Source organism: Anastrepha ludens, chromosome 3, assembly GCF_028408465.1.
Source record: "Anastrepha ludens isolate Willacy chromosome 3, idAnaLude1.1, whole genome shotgun sequence".
In the NCBI taxonomy this organism is placed as follows: Eukaryota; Metazoa; Arthropoda; class Insecta; order Diptera; family Tephritidae; genus Anastrepha; species Anastrepha ludens.
Genome location: NC_071499.1, coordinates 61,881,413 through 61,896,798, shown reverse-complemented (window position 1 = coordinate 61,896,798; position 15,386 = coordinate 61,881,413). Strand labels below are relative to the sequence as shown.

General features: G+C 38.2%; 3 protein-coding genes across 3 annotated transcripts; 1 reads left to right on the top strand and 2 right to left on the bottom strand.

Moving 5' to 3' along the window:
• The first annotated feature begins 573 nt into the window (after positions 1 to 573).
• Positions 574 to 14,925, top strand: LOC128857531 (uncharacterized). Its single transcript, XM_054093282.1, has 5 exons — positions 574 to 1,137; positions 1,209 to 2,774; positions 11,821 to 11,926; positions 12,247 to 12,698; positions 12,764 to 14,925. Exons 1-5 carry the CDS (start codon positions 700 to 702, stop codon positions 14,348 to 14,350), a joined length of 4,149 nt encoding a protein of 1,382 aa, XP_053949257.1. The 5' UTR covers positions 574 to 699; the 3' UTR covers positions 14,351 to 14,925.
• Positions 14,426 to 14,781, bottom strand: LOC128858076 (ubiquinol-cytochrome-c reductase complex assembly factor 6). Its single transcript, XM_054094013.1, has one exon. The coding sequence runs from the start codon at positions 14,779 to 14,781 to the stop codon at positions 14,575 to 14,577; it is 207 nt and encodes a 68-aa protein (XP_053949988.1). The 3' UTR covers positions 14,426 to 14,574.
• On the bottom strand, positions 14,832 to 15,377 carry LOC128858075 (small integral membrane protein 4-like). The gene is made up of 3 exons (XM_054094012.1): positions 15,247 to 15,377; positions 14,991 to 15,146; positions 14,832 to 14,929 (listed from the first exon to the last, which is right to left on the bottom strand). The coding sequence occupies exons 2-3, from the start codon at positions 15,142 to 15,144 to the stop codon at positions 14,832 to 14,834; spliced, it is 252 nt and encodes an 83-aa protein (XP_053949987.1). The 5' UTR covers positions 15,145 to 15,146; positions 15,247 to 15,377.
• Between the last annotated feature and the right edge of the window lie 9 nt (positions 15,378 to 15,386).

The window sequence follows — 15,386 nt, the reverse complement described above, 5'->3', positions numbered from 1 at the left end:
ATGAATGCGTAGTTAATAATATTCAACCAAATTTTTATTAGAGTTATGTCTATAAACCTGTTTTCTTTACCGGCATCCATTATATTTAGTTTTTTTTTTACGTTTTTCTTTACACTCGCAAAAATAATGATCTATTACACAGGGTTTTATGTCAAAAATTATGATTATTATCTAGGATTAGTTCACAATCTCAGATTTCGGGAGAGAAATTTTGTATGGGAAATCTCGCTTTTTAATTACGGGTTTGGAGTTAAGCACGAAAGAGAAGATCATCTACTTATATGGGAACGTAGTATTATGGCATGGTCACCTTAGTAATTTGGCGAGATGCCAGATAAAATATATTTATGAAATCAAAGCACTTGCGAACGTTACTCATAACCGGTCCAGTTTCATCAACTTTGTGGAAAAACTGTGCAAAATGTGCAATTTTCGGTCTTTATATGAAATTATATTGAATATATATGTATCATCCATTAATAAAAATAGTATAATTTAATTTTTCTGGAACTATGAACAAATATTCTGTGCTACTATCAACGGTACTTCGGTACTGAAGATATAAAATGTATTCGGTTATTTCGGATTGCATTTACCGAACCTTCAAAAAAGCTACATCAATAGCAAACATTTGTGCTCTTCTAATAAACAATCGTCAGATTTCCTTTAAAAATTATTTAAAATGCAAATAAGCGAAAAATGCCATTCCTAACTAAAGAAAATCTTAAGCAGCATTGCCGCACTTGTCTGAAAAAATTAAAAATACAAGATAACAGTTTAATACCAAGTATAGATGTAGTAGACGAAGTTTCAGAGTGTAAAGATTTCTGTATTAGCATCGTTAATAATGAAGAATTACAAAATCTTATAGCCTCCTATATGGACGAGCATTGGCTTATTGAAGCGACTGAACCGATACTGGGGGAATATCCTCAGTGTGTGTGCATACATTGCTATAATAAACTGCAAAGTTTTGGATTATTTCGCGAACTAATAAAGAAAAGTGCTCAAAAACTGCAGGCGATACTCTGCCATGGAGTTAATAAAGTGGAAATTGACGACGATGGACCCGAAGAAAATCAAGGAATGGGTAAAGAACCAGAAACAGCGCGGGCGACAGATATGTTTAACTTTTTGGTGAGAGACTCAACGAGATTTTTTTAAATGAAATTCATAGTAAATTTCTGTTTTCATACCTATTGCACAAGGATACACTTATGGAAACCGAATCAGTTAAGCTTGAGTTAGATAATGTGGGAACGTTAATGAGCGAGAGTGTACCTGACCCCGATCCTTTCGACACTGATATTTCAGCTAAACGTAAAGCTACACAAAGTGAAATTTCAAATAACGCTATCAACGAAGAAAGCTATGATCAAGTATGGCAAGATGAATCCGAAGCTGATTTAGAAAAACCATCTATATCAGTGACATCTGCAAATGTTGATAGCAGGATCTTGAAAAGTCAAAAAGTTAAAAGCAATTTAACTAATACTCTTGAATGTATTCTAAACGATAAACAAAATGACGATGGTTTGGGAAATATAAAATGTACACGCGTAAGCAAGAAACGATTTGCAGAATATGTGGCTACAAAAATACAAAAACATAAAAAAAGTATGAAAAAAGCTATCGAAGTTAGTCGACATACTCAAAACTTTGTGGACACTGACAAGACAGATAGTAAATCGAAGAGACGCAATAAAGGTACTAAAAACAGCTTCAAGTGTGAGCAGTGTAGTCACAGTTTTGCTCAAAAAATCGCCCTCGATGCTCATAGACGTAAAGTGCATGAAGGAAGCATGCGTCCCTTTCAATGTGATCGATGTGAAAAATCGTATACATGCATCAGTGGACTATATAAGCACATCAAGGAAATTCACGAAGCCGAGGTGCGTTCATATTCGTGCAACATACCTGGATGTGACCGTGTCTATACTAGTTTTATTGCAATGCAAAGACATAAACGATTGAAACACTCGGATACACCCTGTGTGAAAAAATATGTTTGCGAACAATGTGGCGCAACATTCAACCAATCCGGTAATCTTAAATCCCATCGTCGTTCTAAACATCCTACAGACGCAGAACAAACCGCTCAAGACCAATTGAAAGAGCGTTTTGAATGTGACGTGTGTAAGAAATTGTTCCATTCACGTTACACCTTAAAGTATCACACCTTACAACTGCACACCAACGAAATGAAGTACGAGTGTAATGTGTGTGGCCGTAGAATGGCAAAAAAATTTATGCTCGACAAACATATGTTAGTTCACTCTACTGATAAGATGCCGTGTGAACACTGCGGTAAGGGGTTTGTTAGAAAATTTGAGTTGGAAGCGCACGTTAGAATAGTGCACATGAAATTGAAGCCTTTTAAATGCCAGTATTGTTCCGAGTGTTTTGCTATAAGAAAAACGTTGCGCCATCATGAGTACATACACACCGGTGAGAAACCGTATGTTTGTGATGTCTGTGGGCAGGCGTATCGTCAACAGACCCGTTTGAAAAACCATCGTAAATCGCACGAAAGAATTAATGTTGATAACGTGATATCAACCAATAGTAATGGGACACTAATGAACTCATTTTTGAATGCACCATATCATATAATTGCTCAGAAAATAGTACCTCTGACAAATGGTAACACCGATGCAACAAACTTTAGTAGCAGCGCCAAAGGGGTACCTAATTTGTCATCATGTAAGGTTGCTGGAACTGTGATTAATATAACTGACGCTGGAATTGCAGAGGATAAATCTAATATTCAGCAATAACTCCTTCAAAAATGAAGAGCTGGAAGCTTTTGGTTTTAATTTATTATTATACAATTTAAATAATTCTGCAGCTACATAAGCTTTTGTGGTTTTATAACAAAAATCTATTTTTTTTTTAAGTATAAGTTAAGAAATACAGTTCATTTTTGAACAAAACAATAATTGTAAGAAGAAAATTCGTCCTCTTTTGCTTTACATATTTTATTTTAGTAGTTCTTATAAATAATTAGCTTTTACTAGGTAATATTTTTCCATCCGGCGGCTTTTCGTCTGCATTTTGTGCATTTACAGCTTTCATTTCACGTTCTATGTAGACATTTATGTCATTCAGCGGTTTGTAGTACAAATGAACCAGTTGCGAGCCTGCCATCATTGATAGCATCGCCGCCGAAAGAAATTTCCGAGAATGAAAAACAGAGGCAAGAACCTGTAAACCCCAAATCGTTGCTTGTCGGGCCACTTATCCAGAATACGTCTAATGCTGCTACTGTAAATTGGCATGTCTGAAATTAAATGACGATTATCGTATGTACAAAAAACAAAAAAAAAAGAAACAACAACAGCCGTACTATGTGCGCATATTTGAAGTGAAACTTCTTAATTTCTGGATTCAATTTAAATATTTTAATGAGGATTGTAATGATTTTTTATAAAATTACATACAATAATAGTCGATAATATTTTGTATTGATGGCGCAATAGCAGCAGTGGATACAATCGGTTTGTGGTAACTGAAATAGGATATATATGTTCTTAACTCGATTGTGTCGATATAGCGAAAAAATACGGAATCTATCGATGTTCCTGATTTTGTTGTTGAAATATAGCGGTCATTACTCATGCTCATTGATGCTCTAAAAATTCGAATAATATCATGGGAGTGTCCGATGCAAAATTTACATTGAAATCTCTAGTTAATATGAGAGGTTTCAGATTGTAGCGTTGATTAAAAGAAAAGAATGTTAGTAGCTTTTTAATATTACTATGTATTTGAAATTAAGAAAAACATTTTTCGAATAGCGGTCGCCCCTCGGCAGGCAATGGCAAACCTCCGGTATTTCTGCCATGAAAAAGTTCCTCATAAAAATACCTGCCGTTCGGAGTCGGCTTGAAACTGTGGGTTCCTCCATTTGTGGAACAACATCAACACACACACCACAAATAGGAGGAGAGCTCGGCCAAACACCCAAAAAGGCTGAACGCGCCAATTACATATATATATATATATATTTTAATTTTTTCCAAATCATCCAAAAATATATATATAAAATATTATGTCTGTCTAAGGTTCTCTGTAAAACTTTGTTGAATTCCCAACCAAATCAAAATCCTCTACAGAAACGCAAATGCAAATTTAAATTTGTGAATTTATACATACTAGGATCGCCCGTACGTCGAAATTTCGGCGTTATATAAATACGGAGTCTAAATCTTCCAAAATTCCCGTTTAAGCCAATCTAAATAATTTTTTTTTCGTTTGATTATGAAAAAAATTACGCACCGAAAAAATTGTCTAAATCTCTCTATATATGAAATTAATGAACATGGAATTTCACGAAACATCGTCACTTTTCGAAATCACTAACAAAATTTCCGTTTAAACAAATCTAAATTTTTTATTCGTTTGATGCGACATTTTCACTTACCTAAAAATGTTTTTATAGAAATTAATATGAAAAAATGTCCAAAAAAAATAAAAAATGGTCATTTGTTCAATCACCAATGAAACTCCCGTTATGAAAAAATTACGCACCAAAAAAATTGTCTAAATCATCTTCCAAAATTCCCGTTTGTTCGGTTGTTTTGTTCAATCACCAATGAAATTAAAACAAGTCTCAAAATAATATATAAAATATTTTATTTTCATTCGAAGCACTTTTTTCCATATTAAAATTAATCTATAATTAATACTTACTCTCAATTTTTGTTTGAAACACGATTCACTTCACACTTCCTTCACAATTCTTAACAGAATGAAATGTTCTTTTTTTATTTGCAATTATGGTACACTATCGTCACACACCATCTTTTTCTAATTAATATTATGAAAAGAGATATGAAGTGACGCCAAAATTATTTACCCATGCAAATGTACGAACAAATCCACTTTTAATACATAGAAACATTTGTTTGCAACAGCTGATCAGCTATCGAAACGCATAAAAACTTTCCATATACACATAAACGTTAAAACGTACTAACACAGTAACCTTCAAATACTCTGATTTCAGAGTAAGTTTATAATCTTGCAGATATATGCATATGTTTTTGTGCATTTTTTATCAATTGAAGAACTACATACGTAAAGTAATATACTAAGCGATTTACTAACAGAGAACATAAAATAATTGTTTCGAAATTTACTTCTAACAGGTGGCGCAAAATTAATCAATTATGGAAAGATTTATAATATTTGAAAATATCGTCCTAGGGCAATCATATTTGACACTTGTGAGCTAGATAGCTGCAGCATACAAACAGACAAGCAATGGAGCACGTAAGGGACAAAATAAAGATTTCCGTCTTTTAAAATAATTGAGACTCGATGAAACGAAAAAGCGACACTCTTGGCTACGAAGCGTTATATGCTGATATACGTACTGCTGAGCCACGCTAGTATAGTGAGTATTGTAGTATGTATACTACACTGCCTATTACTTGCTTTGGTGTTTAGTTCAAGCGTCATACGTATGTGTGTTTGTATGTATGCTAGTACGTATGTGTGGGCGTCTGCGTATTACGGAGCCACGGTGAGCGAGAAGGCATTATGTATACCTATACTACACTACCTAATACTTGCTTAGACCAAGAGTCCTACGAATGTTTGTGTGTATGTTAGTACGTCTGTGTAATATACCCGTTACGACGCTCATAATAGCAACCGCGAGTGCTGTATTGCGCCCGTATTTTTATATTCGTAAATATTTTCATTTTTAAATATTTACCGCAATTGCAGGCGGTGTTGCAATATACCACAATCAAAATGACGGTGCTCGTATTGTAACTCCACAGATAGATCTGAATGCACAGCAACTAGAATCACTATCTGTTCAGCTCTCTAAAATGTGGGAGAAATATGTGCATGCGAAACCAGATTGAGCAATGGAAAAACAGTTTTAATTGTGGCAATTTATATTTCACCGAATCAATCAATAAATAGCATCACGGAATTCATTCACGAAAATTTAATAAAGTATACACCAGAAGTATCGCGGATACTTAGAAAGGATTACGATAAAGTTCCAATGATTTTAAGTGGCGATTTTAACGTAAATTTTGCATTGGGCACAGCGGTTCCTTTAATTGACTTTCTCAACATTCAATTTAAAAATGTGTAACAATCGCACTGAATCGACAACACGATCAAAAACAACAATTGACGCGGTATTTCAAAGATATTTTGACAACATCGAAACCAAATCATTTGTATCATATTTTAGCTATCATAAGCCACTCGTATCATTTGTTGAAATTGAAAACATTGAGGATGAATAATAATAAAATGAAGAAAATAAAATATGAACTTTATAGCAATATTATAATGAACCTATAATTATCCCGCTCCAAATGCTGCTTCCGTCTCATTCTCTCTCAGTTTGTTTTGCGGAAGGTTTCACTTCTATCGCGTCTAACCGTTAGACTGGTATTTTTTTTTTAGTAAAAAGTTTAATGGTTAATTTTGCGCCGCCCTTTAGTACTGAAATGTCCGACACAGAACTTTTTTATAAATTATTTATGTTGTTTTCTGCAAGTTACTGTATGCTCATGCGCGCACTTTACGCACAGCAGCTGCAGCTGTGAGCATTTATAAACACATCTTTACATACATATATGTACGTATATAGGCCATGATTCTAGTTGCCATAGTATAGCATATGTATAAGAAAATTCACATATTCAAATTTGCATATGCCATCTTTCTGTGAGTCTGGTAATGAAGCGCTTTCTATAAAGAATTTTTTGATTTGATCAATATGTAATAGGACTATCAATAAGTTCGTGCGGTTTTTTTTCGAAATTTGAAACTTTATTGACGTAAAATGGTTACAAATTTAATATTCAAAATATTGTCCATCGCTTACTACTACTTTTTCCCATCTTTCTGGCAATTCACGGATTCCCTTTGTGAAAAATTCGGTCGGTTTTGCCGCAATCCACGAATCGATCCATTTTTTGACTTCATCGTAATTACGGAAGTGCTGGTCAGCCAGGCCATGTTGCATCGATCGGAAGAGATAGTAATCGGATGGCGCAAGGTCTGGACTATACGGCGGGTGGGGTAGGACATCCCATTTGAGCGTTTCTAAGTATGTTTTGACCACTTGTGCAACATGTGGCCGAGCATTGTCATGTTGCAAAATAACTTTGTCGTGTCTATCGGCGTATTGCGGCCGTTTTTCTCGCAGTGCTCGGCTCAAACGCATCAATTGTCGTCGGTAGACATCCCCCGTAATCGTTTCATTCGGTTTCAGTAGCTCATAATACACAACACCCAGCTGGTCCCACCAGATACACAGCATAACCTTCAGGCCATGAATATTCTGCGCCGACGTCGATGTTGAAGCATGGCCAGGGTATCCATACGTTGCCCGACGTTTTGGATTGTCGTAATGGACCCACTTTTCATCGCCAGTCACAATTCGATGCAAAAAACCCTTTCTTTTGTGCCGTTGAAGCAGTTGTTCGCATGCCATAAAACGGCGTTCAACGTCTCTTGGCTTCAATTCATACGGCACCCAATGGCCTACCTTTCGGATCATTCCCATGGCTTTTAAACGTTTGGAAATGGTTGATTGATCAACTCCCAAAGTTTTTGCAACCTCTTCTTGCGTTTGAGCCGGATCTTGATCGAGCAATTCCTCCAATTCGGTATCCATGAACTTTGGCGGCGCACCCTCGCGTTCTTCGTCTTCCAAGCCAAAATCACCACTTTTAAAGCGTGCAAATCACTTCTGGCACGTTCGCTCAGATAGAGCATGCTCACCATAAACTTCCACCAAGATACGATGACTTTCGGCTGCTTTTTTCTTCATATTAAAATAATGAAGAAGAATTCCCCGCAAAAACACATTATTTGGCACGAAATTCGACATTTTCAAGTGTGGTAAAAATATTGTTGTTTACGCTTCAAATAAAAAACTTATACTGACGTTTGTGCCTTACGACAGTAGCTCTCCAATGAATGTTTGGAAATGTGGATCGATGGAATAATAATCAAGTTACGCCATCTGTTGTAAAACCGCACGAACTTATTGATAGTCCTATTATATATATATACATTTTGTACCGGTTTTTCGTAACACTAGCTCGTGGTCGCGGCCTTGAAATTATTCTCTGACGCGCGTAAATAAGTTTCACTTCAAAAATATTTTTGAACAATTCTTAAAATCTTTACTTATCTTAATTACCAATAAATCCATAAAATTAGTCTACCCGTTCACATATGGCAGATTACCTACAAAATTGACAAACACCTGTGAAAGGTTTTTCTTCATAGACATTATTTTGGTGGAATATTTCGGTGTTTTTGGTTTGTTTAATTATTATTATCGATTTGAAGGAAAGACAAGAAGAAGGAATATCTAATTGAATTGCGCTACTGGCTACTAACAATAAACAGTTGGAGGAAATTCGTAAACGACGTTTACTGAGGTTTCAAAGAATTATGGCAGCAAACCCATTCGAAATTCGATATTGCCTTTTATAATAAGTAATAAGAGGACAAAGCGTTTATGAACACACTAATTTTCAGTAATATGAATGCCTAGTTAATAATATTCAACCAAGTTTTTATTCGAATTATGTTTATAAACCTGTTTTCTTAACCGGCATCCATTTTATTTAATTTTTATTTTGACGTTTTTCTTTACACTCCGTAAGAATAATGATCTATTCTCTTCTTAATTGGCGCGATAACCGCTTACGCGATTTTGGCCGAGTTTAACAAAGCGCGCCAGTCGTTTCTTTCTCGTGCTAACCGGCGCCAATTGGACACACCAAGTGAAGCCAAGTCCTTCTCCACCTGATCTTTCCAACGCAGAGGAGGCCTTCCTCTTCCTCTGCTACCACCAGCTGGTACCGCATCGAATACTTTCAAAGCCGGAGCGTTTGTATCCATTCGGACGTCGTGACCCAGCCAACGAAGCCGCTGGATCTTTATTCGCTGCGCTATGTCTATGTCGTCGTAAAGCTCATACAGCTCATCGTTCCATCGTCTGCGATATTCGCCGTTGCCAACGTGCAAAGGTCCAAAAATCTTACGCAGAATCTTTCTCTCGAACACTCCAAGCGTCGCTTCATCGGATGTTGTCATCGTCCAAGCTTCTGCGCCATACGTTAGGACGGGCATGATGAGAGTCTTGTAGAGTGTTAGTTTTGTTCGTCGAGAGAGGACTTTACTGCTCAGTTGCCTACTTAGTCCAAAGTAGCACTTGTTGGCAAGAGAGATTCTACGTTGAATTTCAAGGCTGACATTGTTATCGGTGTTAATGCTGGTTCCTAAATAAACGAAGTCTTTTACAACCTCGAAATTATAACTGTCAACAGTGACGTGGGTGCCAATACGCGAGTGCGCCGACTGTTTGTTTGAAGACAGGAGGTACTTCGTTTTGTCCTCGTTCACCACCAAACCCATTCGCTTTGCCTCTTTATCCAGTTTGGAGAAGGCAGAACTAACAGCGCGGTTGTTAAGGCCGATGATATCAATATCATCAGCATACGCCAACAATTGTACGCTCTTATAAAATATTGTGCCTGAGCGATTAAGTTCTGCGGCTCGTACGATGCTCTCCAACATCAGGTTAAAGAAGTCACACGACAGCGAGTCACCCTGTCTGAAACCTCGTTTGGTATCAAACGGCTCGGAGAGGTCCTTCCCAATTCTGACGGCGCTGCTGGTGTTGAGCAACGTCATCTTACATAGCCGTATTAGTTCTGCGGGGATACCAAATTCAGACATAGCGGCATACAGGTAACTCCTTTCCGTACTGTCGAATGCAGCTTTGAAGTCGACGAAAAGATGGTGTGTGTCGATTCTCCTTTCATGGATCTTTTCCAAGATTTGGCGTATTGTGAATATTTGGTCGATGGTAGACTTTCCAGGTCTGAAGCCACATTGATAAGGTCCAATCAGTTGGTTGACGGTGGGCTTCAGCCTTTCACACAATACGCTCGCTAGAACCTTATAGGCGATATTTAGAAGACTAATCCCGCGGTAATTGGCACAAATTGCAGGATCGCCCTTCTTATGGATTGGGCAGAGCACACTTAAATTCCAATCGGCAGGCATGCTTTCATCCGACCATATTTTGCATAGGAGCTGATGCATGCACCTTACCAGCTCCTCGCCGCCATGCTTGAATAGCTCAGCCGGCAGTCCGTCGGCGCCCGCGGCTTTGTTGTTCTTTAGCCGTGATATTGCTATTCTCACCTCGTCATGGTCGGGTAGCGGAACTACCATTCCGTCGTCATCGATTGGGGTATCGGGATCTTCACATTCTCTATGACATGCGCAGCTGTCACTGTTTAACAGGTTCGAGAAGTGTTCCCTCCATAATTTAAGATTGCTCTGTACGTCAGTCACCAGATCGCCGTCTTTGTTCTTACAGGAAAACGCCCCGGTCTTAAAACCTTCTGTAAGCCGCCGAACTTTCTGGTAGAATTTTCGGGCGTTGTTCCTATTGGCCAGCATCTCAAGCTCCTCGCACTCACGTATTTCGGCCTCTCGTTTCTTCTGTCGGATAATACGTCTCTCTTCCTTTTTCAGCTCTCTGTAGCGATCCCACATGGCTCGCGTTGCGCCCGATCGCAGCGTGGCTCTATAGGCGGCATCCTTTCTTTCTGCGGCAGCATGACATTCCTCGTCGTACCAATTGTTTTTTTGGGCTCGCCGGGATTCGATTTCTTCTTCGGCGGCGGTACGTAGGGAACGAGAAATGTTGCTCCATTGCTCGCACATGCCGGTGTGTTGGGCAGTGCTCTCCGAGAGCAGGAGTGAGAGTCGAGTGGCGAATCTTCTGGCTGTCTGTTGTGATTGCAGCTTTTCGATGTCGAACATTCTTTGCGTAGGTAGATGTACGTTTTTTGCTGCACAGAGGCGTGTGCGCAGTTTGGCTGCAACAAGGTAATGATCCGAGTCGATGTTGGCTCCTCGGATCGTACGTACATCTAATACACTAGAAGCGTGTCTTCCATCTATCACAACATGATCGATCTGGTTTCGCGTTTTTCGATCAGGAGACAGCCAGGTAGCTTGGTGTATCTTTTTATGCTGGAATCTGGTGCTGCAGACTACCATGTTTCGGGCCCCGGCGAAGTCGATCAGCCTCTGTCCGTTACCGGATGTTTCGTTGTGTAGGCTGAATTTTCCGACTGTGGGACCAAAAATTCCCTCCTTGCCCACCCTGGCGTTGAAGTCGCCAAGCACGATTTTTATGTCGTGGCGGGGGCAGCGCTCATAGGAACGTTCCAAGCGCTCATAGAAAGAATCCTTGGTCGCATCGTCCTTCTCTTCCGTCGGGGCGTGGGCGCAAATTAGCGAGATGTTAAAAAATCGCGCTTTGATGCGGATTATTGCGAGACGCTCGTCCACCGGAGTGAACGACAGTACTTGGCGACGAAGTCTCTCTCCCACAACAAATCCGACACCGAATTTGCGCTCCTTTACATGGCAGCTGTAGTAGACGTCGCAAGGTCCTATGTTTTTCTTACCTTGCCCCGTCCATCGCATCTCTTGGATGGCAGTGATGTCAGCCTTTACTCTCACGAGGACATCAACCAGCCGGGCAGAGGCACCTTCCCCATTAAGGGACCGGACATTCCAGGTGCATGCCCTCAAATCGTATTCCTTATTTCGTTTGCAGGGGTCGTCATCAGTGTTGAAAGTTCTCATCCGAGGCTTTGTTGCTGTTTTCATTGGGGGGGCTTTTTAAGTGGCGGGTCCCAAACCCAGCGCACAACCAGCTATGCTGGGATGCTTCGCCTATTACACAGGGTTTTTTGTCAAAAATTATAATTATTATCTAGAATTATTTCATAATCTCAGATTTTTTATTACGGATTGGGCGGTAAGCACGTAAAAGCAGATCATCTACTTATATGTGAACGTAGTATTATGGCATGGTCACCTGAGCAATTTGTCGAGATGCCAGGTAAAATATATTTATGATATCAAAGCACTTGCAAACGTTACTCATAACCGGTTTGTGGAAAATACTGTGGGAAAATTGTAATTTACAGTTTCTTATATTGAATCATATTGTCCATTAATAAAAATAGTGTAATTTAATTTCTCTGGAACTATGAACAAATATTCGGGGCTACTATGAACGGTACTTCGGTACTGAAGATATAAAATGTATTCGGTTATTTCGGATTGCATTTACCGAACCTTCAAAAAAGCTACATCAATAGCAAACATTTGTGCTCTTCTAATAAACAATCGTCAGATTTCTTTTAAAAATTATTTAAAATGCAAATAAGCGAAAAATGCCATTCCTAACTAAAGAAAATCTTAATCAGCATTGCCGCACTTGTCTGAAAAAATTAAAAATACAAGATAACAGTTTAATACCAAATGTAGATGTAGCAGACGAAGTTTCAGAGTGTAAAGATTTCTGTATTAGCATCGTTAATAATGAAGAATTACAAAATCTTATAGCCTCCTACATGGACGAGCATTGGCCTATTGAAGCGCCTGAACCGATACTGGGGGAATATCCTCAGTGTGTGTGCATACATTGCTATAATAAACTGCAAAGTTTTGGATTATTTCGCGAACTAATAAAGAAAAGTGCTCAAAAACTGCAGGCGATACTCTGCCATGGAGTTAATAAAGTGGAAATTGACGATGGACCCGAAGAAAATCAAGGGATGGGTAAAGAACCAGAAACTGCGCGGGCGACAGATATGTTTAACTTCTTGGTGAGAGTCTCAACGAGATTCTTTTAAATGAAATTCATAGTAAATTTCTGTTTTCATATCCATAGCACAAGGATACACTTATGGAAACCGAATCAGTTTTGCTTGAGTCAGATAATGTGGGAACGTTAATGAGCGAGAGTGTACCTGACCCCGATCCATTCGACACAGATATTTCGGCTAAACGTGAAGCTACACAAAGTGAAATTTCAAATAACGTTATCAACGAAGAAAGCTATGATCAAGTATGGCAAAGTTATAGCCAAGATGAATCCGAAGTTGATTTAGAAAAACCATCTATATCAGTGACATCTGCAAATGTTGATAGCAGGATCTTGAACAGTCAAACAGTTAAAAGCAATTTAACTAATACTCTTGAATGTATTCTAAACGATAGACAAAATGACGATGGTTTGGGAAATATAAAATGTACACGCGTACGCAGTAAACGATCTGCAGAATATGTGGCTACAAAAATACAAAAACATAAAAAAAGTATGAAAAAAGCTATCGATGTTAGTCGACATACTCAAAAGCTTGTGGACACTGACCAGACAGATAGTAAATCGAAGAGACGCAATAAAGGTACTAAAAACAGCTTCAAATGTGAGCAGTGTAGCCACAGTTTTGCTCACAAAATCACCCTCGATGCTCATAGACGTAAAGTGCATGAAGGAAGCAAGCGTCCCTTTCAATGTGATCGATGTGAAAAATCGTATACATTCATCGGTGGACTATATACGCACATCAAGGAAATTCATGAAGCCGAGGTGCGTTCATATTCGTGCAACATACTTGGATGTGACCGTGTCTATACTAGTTTTATTGCAATGCAAAAACATAAACGATTGAAACACTCGGATACACCCTGTGTGAAAAAATATGTTTGCGAACAATGTGGCGCAACATTCAACCAATCCGGTAATCTTAAATACCATCGTCGTTCTAAACATCCTACTGACGCAGAACAAGCCGCTCAAGACCAATTAAAGGAGCGTTTTGAATGTGACGTGTGTAAGAAAGTGTTCCATTCACGTTACACCTTAAAGTATCACACCTTACAACTGCACACCAACGAAATGAAGTACGAGTGTAATGTGTGTGGCCGTAGAATGGCGAAAAAATTTATGCTCGTCCAACATATGTTAGTTCACTCAACTGATAAGATGCCGTGTGAGCACTGCGGTAGGCAGTTTATTAGAAAATTTGAGTTGGAAGCGCACGTTAGAGCAGTGCACATGAAATTAAAGCCTTTTGAATGTCAATATTGTTCCGAGTGTTTTGCTTCAAGAAAAACGTTGCGCCATCATGAGTATATACACACCGGTGAGAAACCGTATGTTTGTGATGTCTGTGGACAGGCGTATCGTCAACAGACCTGTTTGAAAAACCATCGTAAATCGCACGAAAGATTTAATATTGATAACGTGATATCAAACAATATTAATCGGACATTAATGAATTCATTTTTAAATGCTCCAGTGCATACGATTGCTCAGAACATAGTACCTCTGACAAATGGTGACACCGATGCAACAAACTTTAGTAGCAGCGCTAAAGGGGTACCTAATTTGTCATCTTTTAAGGTTGCTGGAACTCTGATTAATATAACTGACGCTGGAATTGCAGAGAACAGATCTAATATTCAGCAATAACTTCTTGAAATATGAAGAGTTGGCAATTTTTGGTTTTAATTTATTATTATACAATTTAAATAATTCTGCAGCTACATAAGTTTTTGTGGCTTTATAACGAAAATCTACTTTTTTAAAGTATAAGTTAAGAAATACAGTTCATTTTTGAACAAAACAATAATTGTAAGAAGAAAATTCGTCCTCTTTTGCTTTACATATTATATTTTAGTAGTTCTTATAAATAATTAGCTTTTACTAGGTAATATTTTTCCATCCGGCGGCTTTTCGTCTGCATTTTGTGCATTTGCAGCTTTCATTTCACGTTCTATGTAGACATTTATGTCATTCAGCGGTTTGTAGTATAAATGAACCAGTTGCGAGCCTGCCATCATTGATAGCATCGCCGCCGAAAGAAATTTCATATATTGTCCCCATGAAACACCAGCAGGCATTTTGTAATGTAATAATTGCCGTTAATGGTAATAAATCGATTACTATTTTGTTACGCCGTTTCTTTAGCTTGTGGCTGCACCTGATTTTGTGTTGTTTGTAATTTATCCTCCACAAAGTTTTTCGCCTGTCGTTTTTTAAATGTATGATCTAAAAGTTCAAAATATGTCAATGTCCACAAAGGTAAAAACAAAAAAAATGTTTATCTTACAAAAATTGGTTTCTCCTACGGTCCAGTTAATCATTGAAAATTCAAGAGCGGCACCGAGAATGAAAAACAGAGGCAAAAACCTGTAAACCCCAAATCGTTGCTTGCCGGGCCACTTATCCAGAATACGTCTAATGCTGCTACTGTAAATTGGCATATCTGAAATTAAATGACGATTATGTAATATTTCGTATTTGAAAACTTATTAACAATTTTATAACCACATGAAATAGTATGTACAAAAATCCAAAAAACTTACTTAATTTAACATTTCCCAAATGTATGGAAACATTCGTATCTTTACGCGAGGTAAATTTAAATTTGTTACAAATCACAAAATTAACTCACCGACTAAACAAAAACAGCTGATCGCACACATTGCAGGTTTGCATGGTTGGG

Bases quoted from the DNA above. Each gene is read 5' to 3' on its own strand.
- LOC128857531 (XM_054093282.1), top strand. From the start codon at position 700: ATGCCATTCCTAACTAAAGAAAATCTTAAGCAGCATTGCCGCACTTGT. The intron at 2,775-11,820 runs TAACTCCTTCAA...TCATAATCTCAG, and splicing joins ATAAATCTAATATTCAGCAA to ATTTTTTATTACGGATTGGG. The intron at 12,699-12,763 runs GTGAGAGTCTCA...TCATATCCATAG, and splicing joins CAGATATGTTTAACTTCTTG to CACAAGGATACACTTATGGA.
- LOC128858076 (XM_054094013.1), bottom strand. From the start codon at position 14,781: ATGCCTGCTGGTGTTTCATGGGGACAATATATGAAATTTCTTTCGGCG.
- LOC128858075 (XM_054094012.1), bottom strand. From the start codon at position 15,144: ATGCCAATTTACAGTAGCAGCATTAGACGTATTCTGGATAAGTGGCCC. The intron at 14,930-14,990 runs GTAAGATAAACA...TTGAACTTTTAG, and splicing joins CGTAGGAGAAACCAATTTTT to ATCATACATTTAAAAAACGA.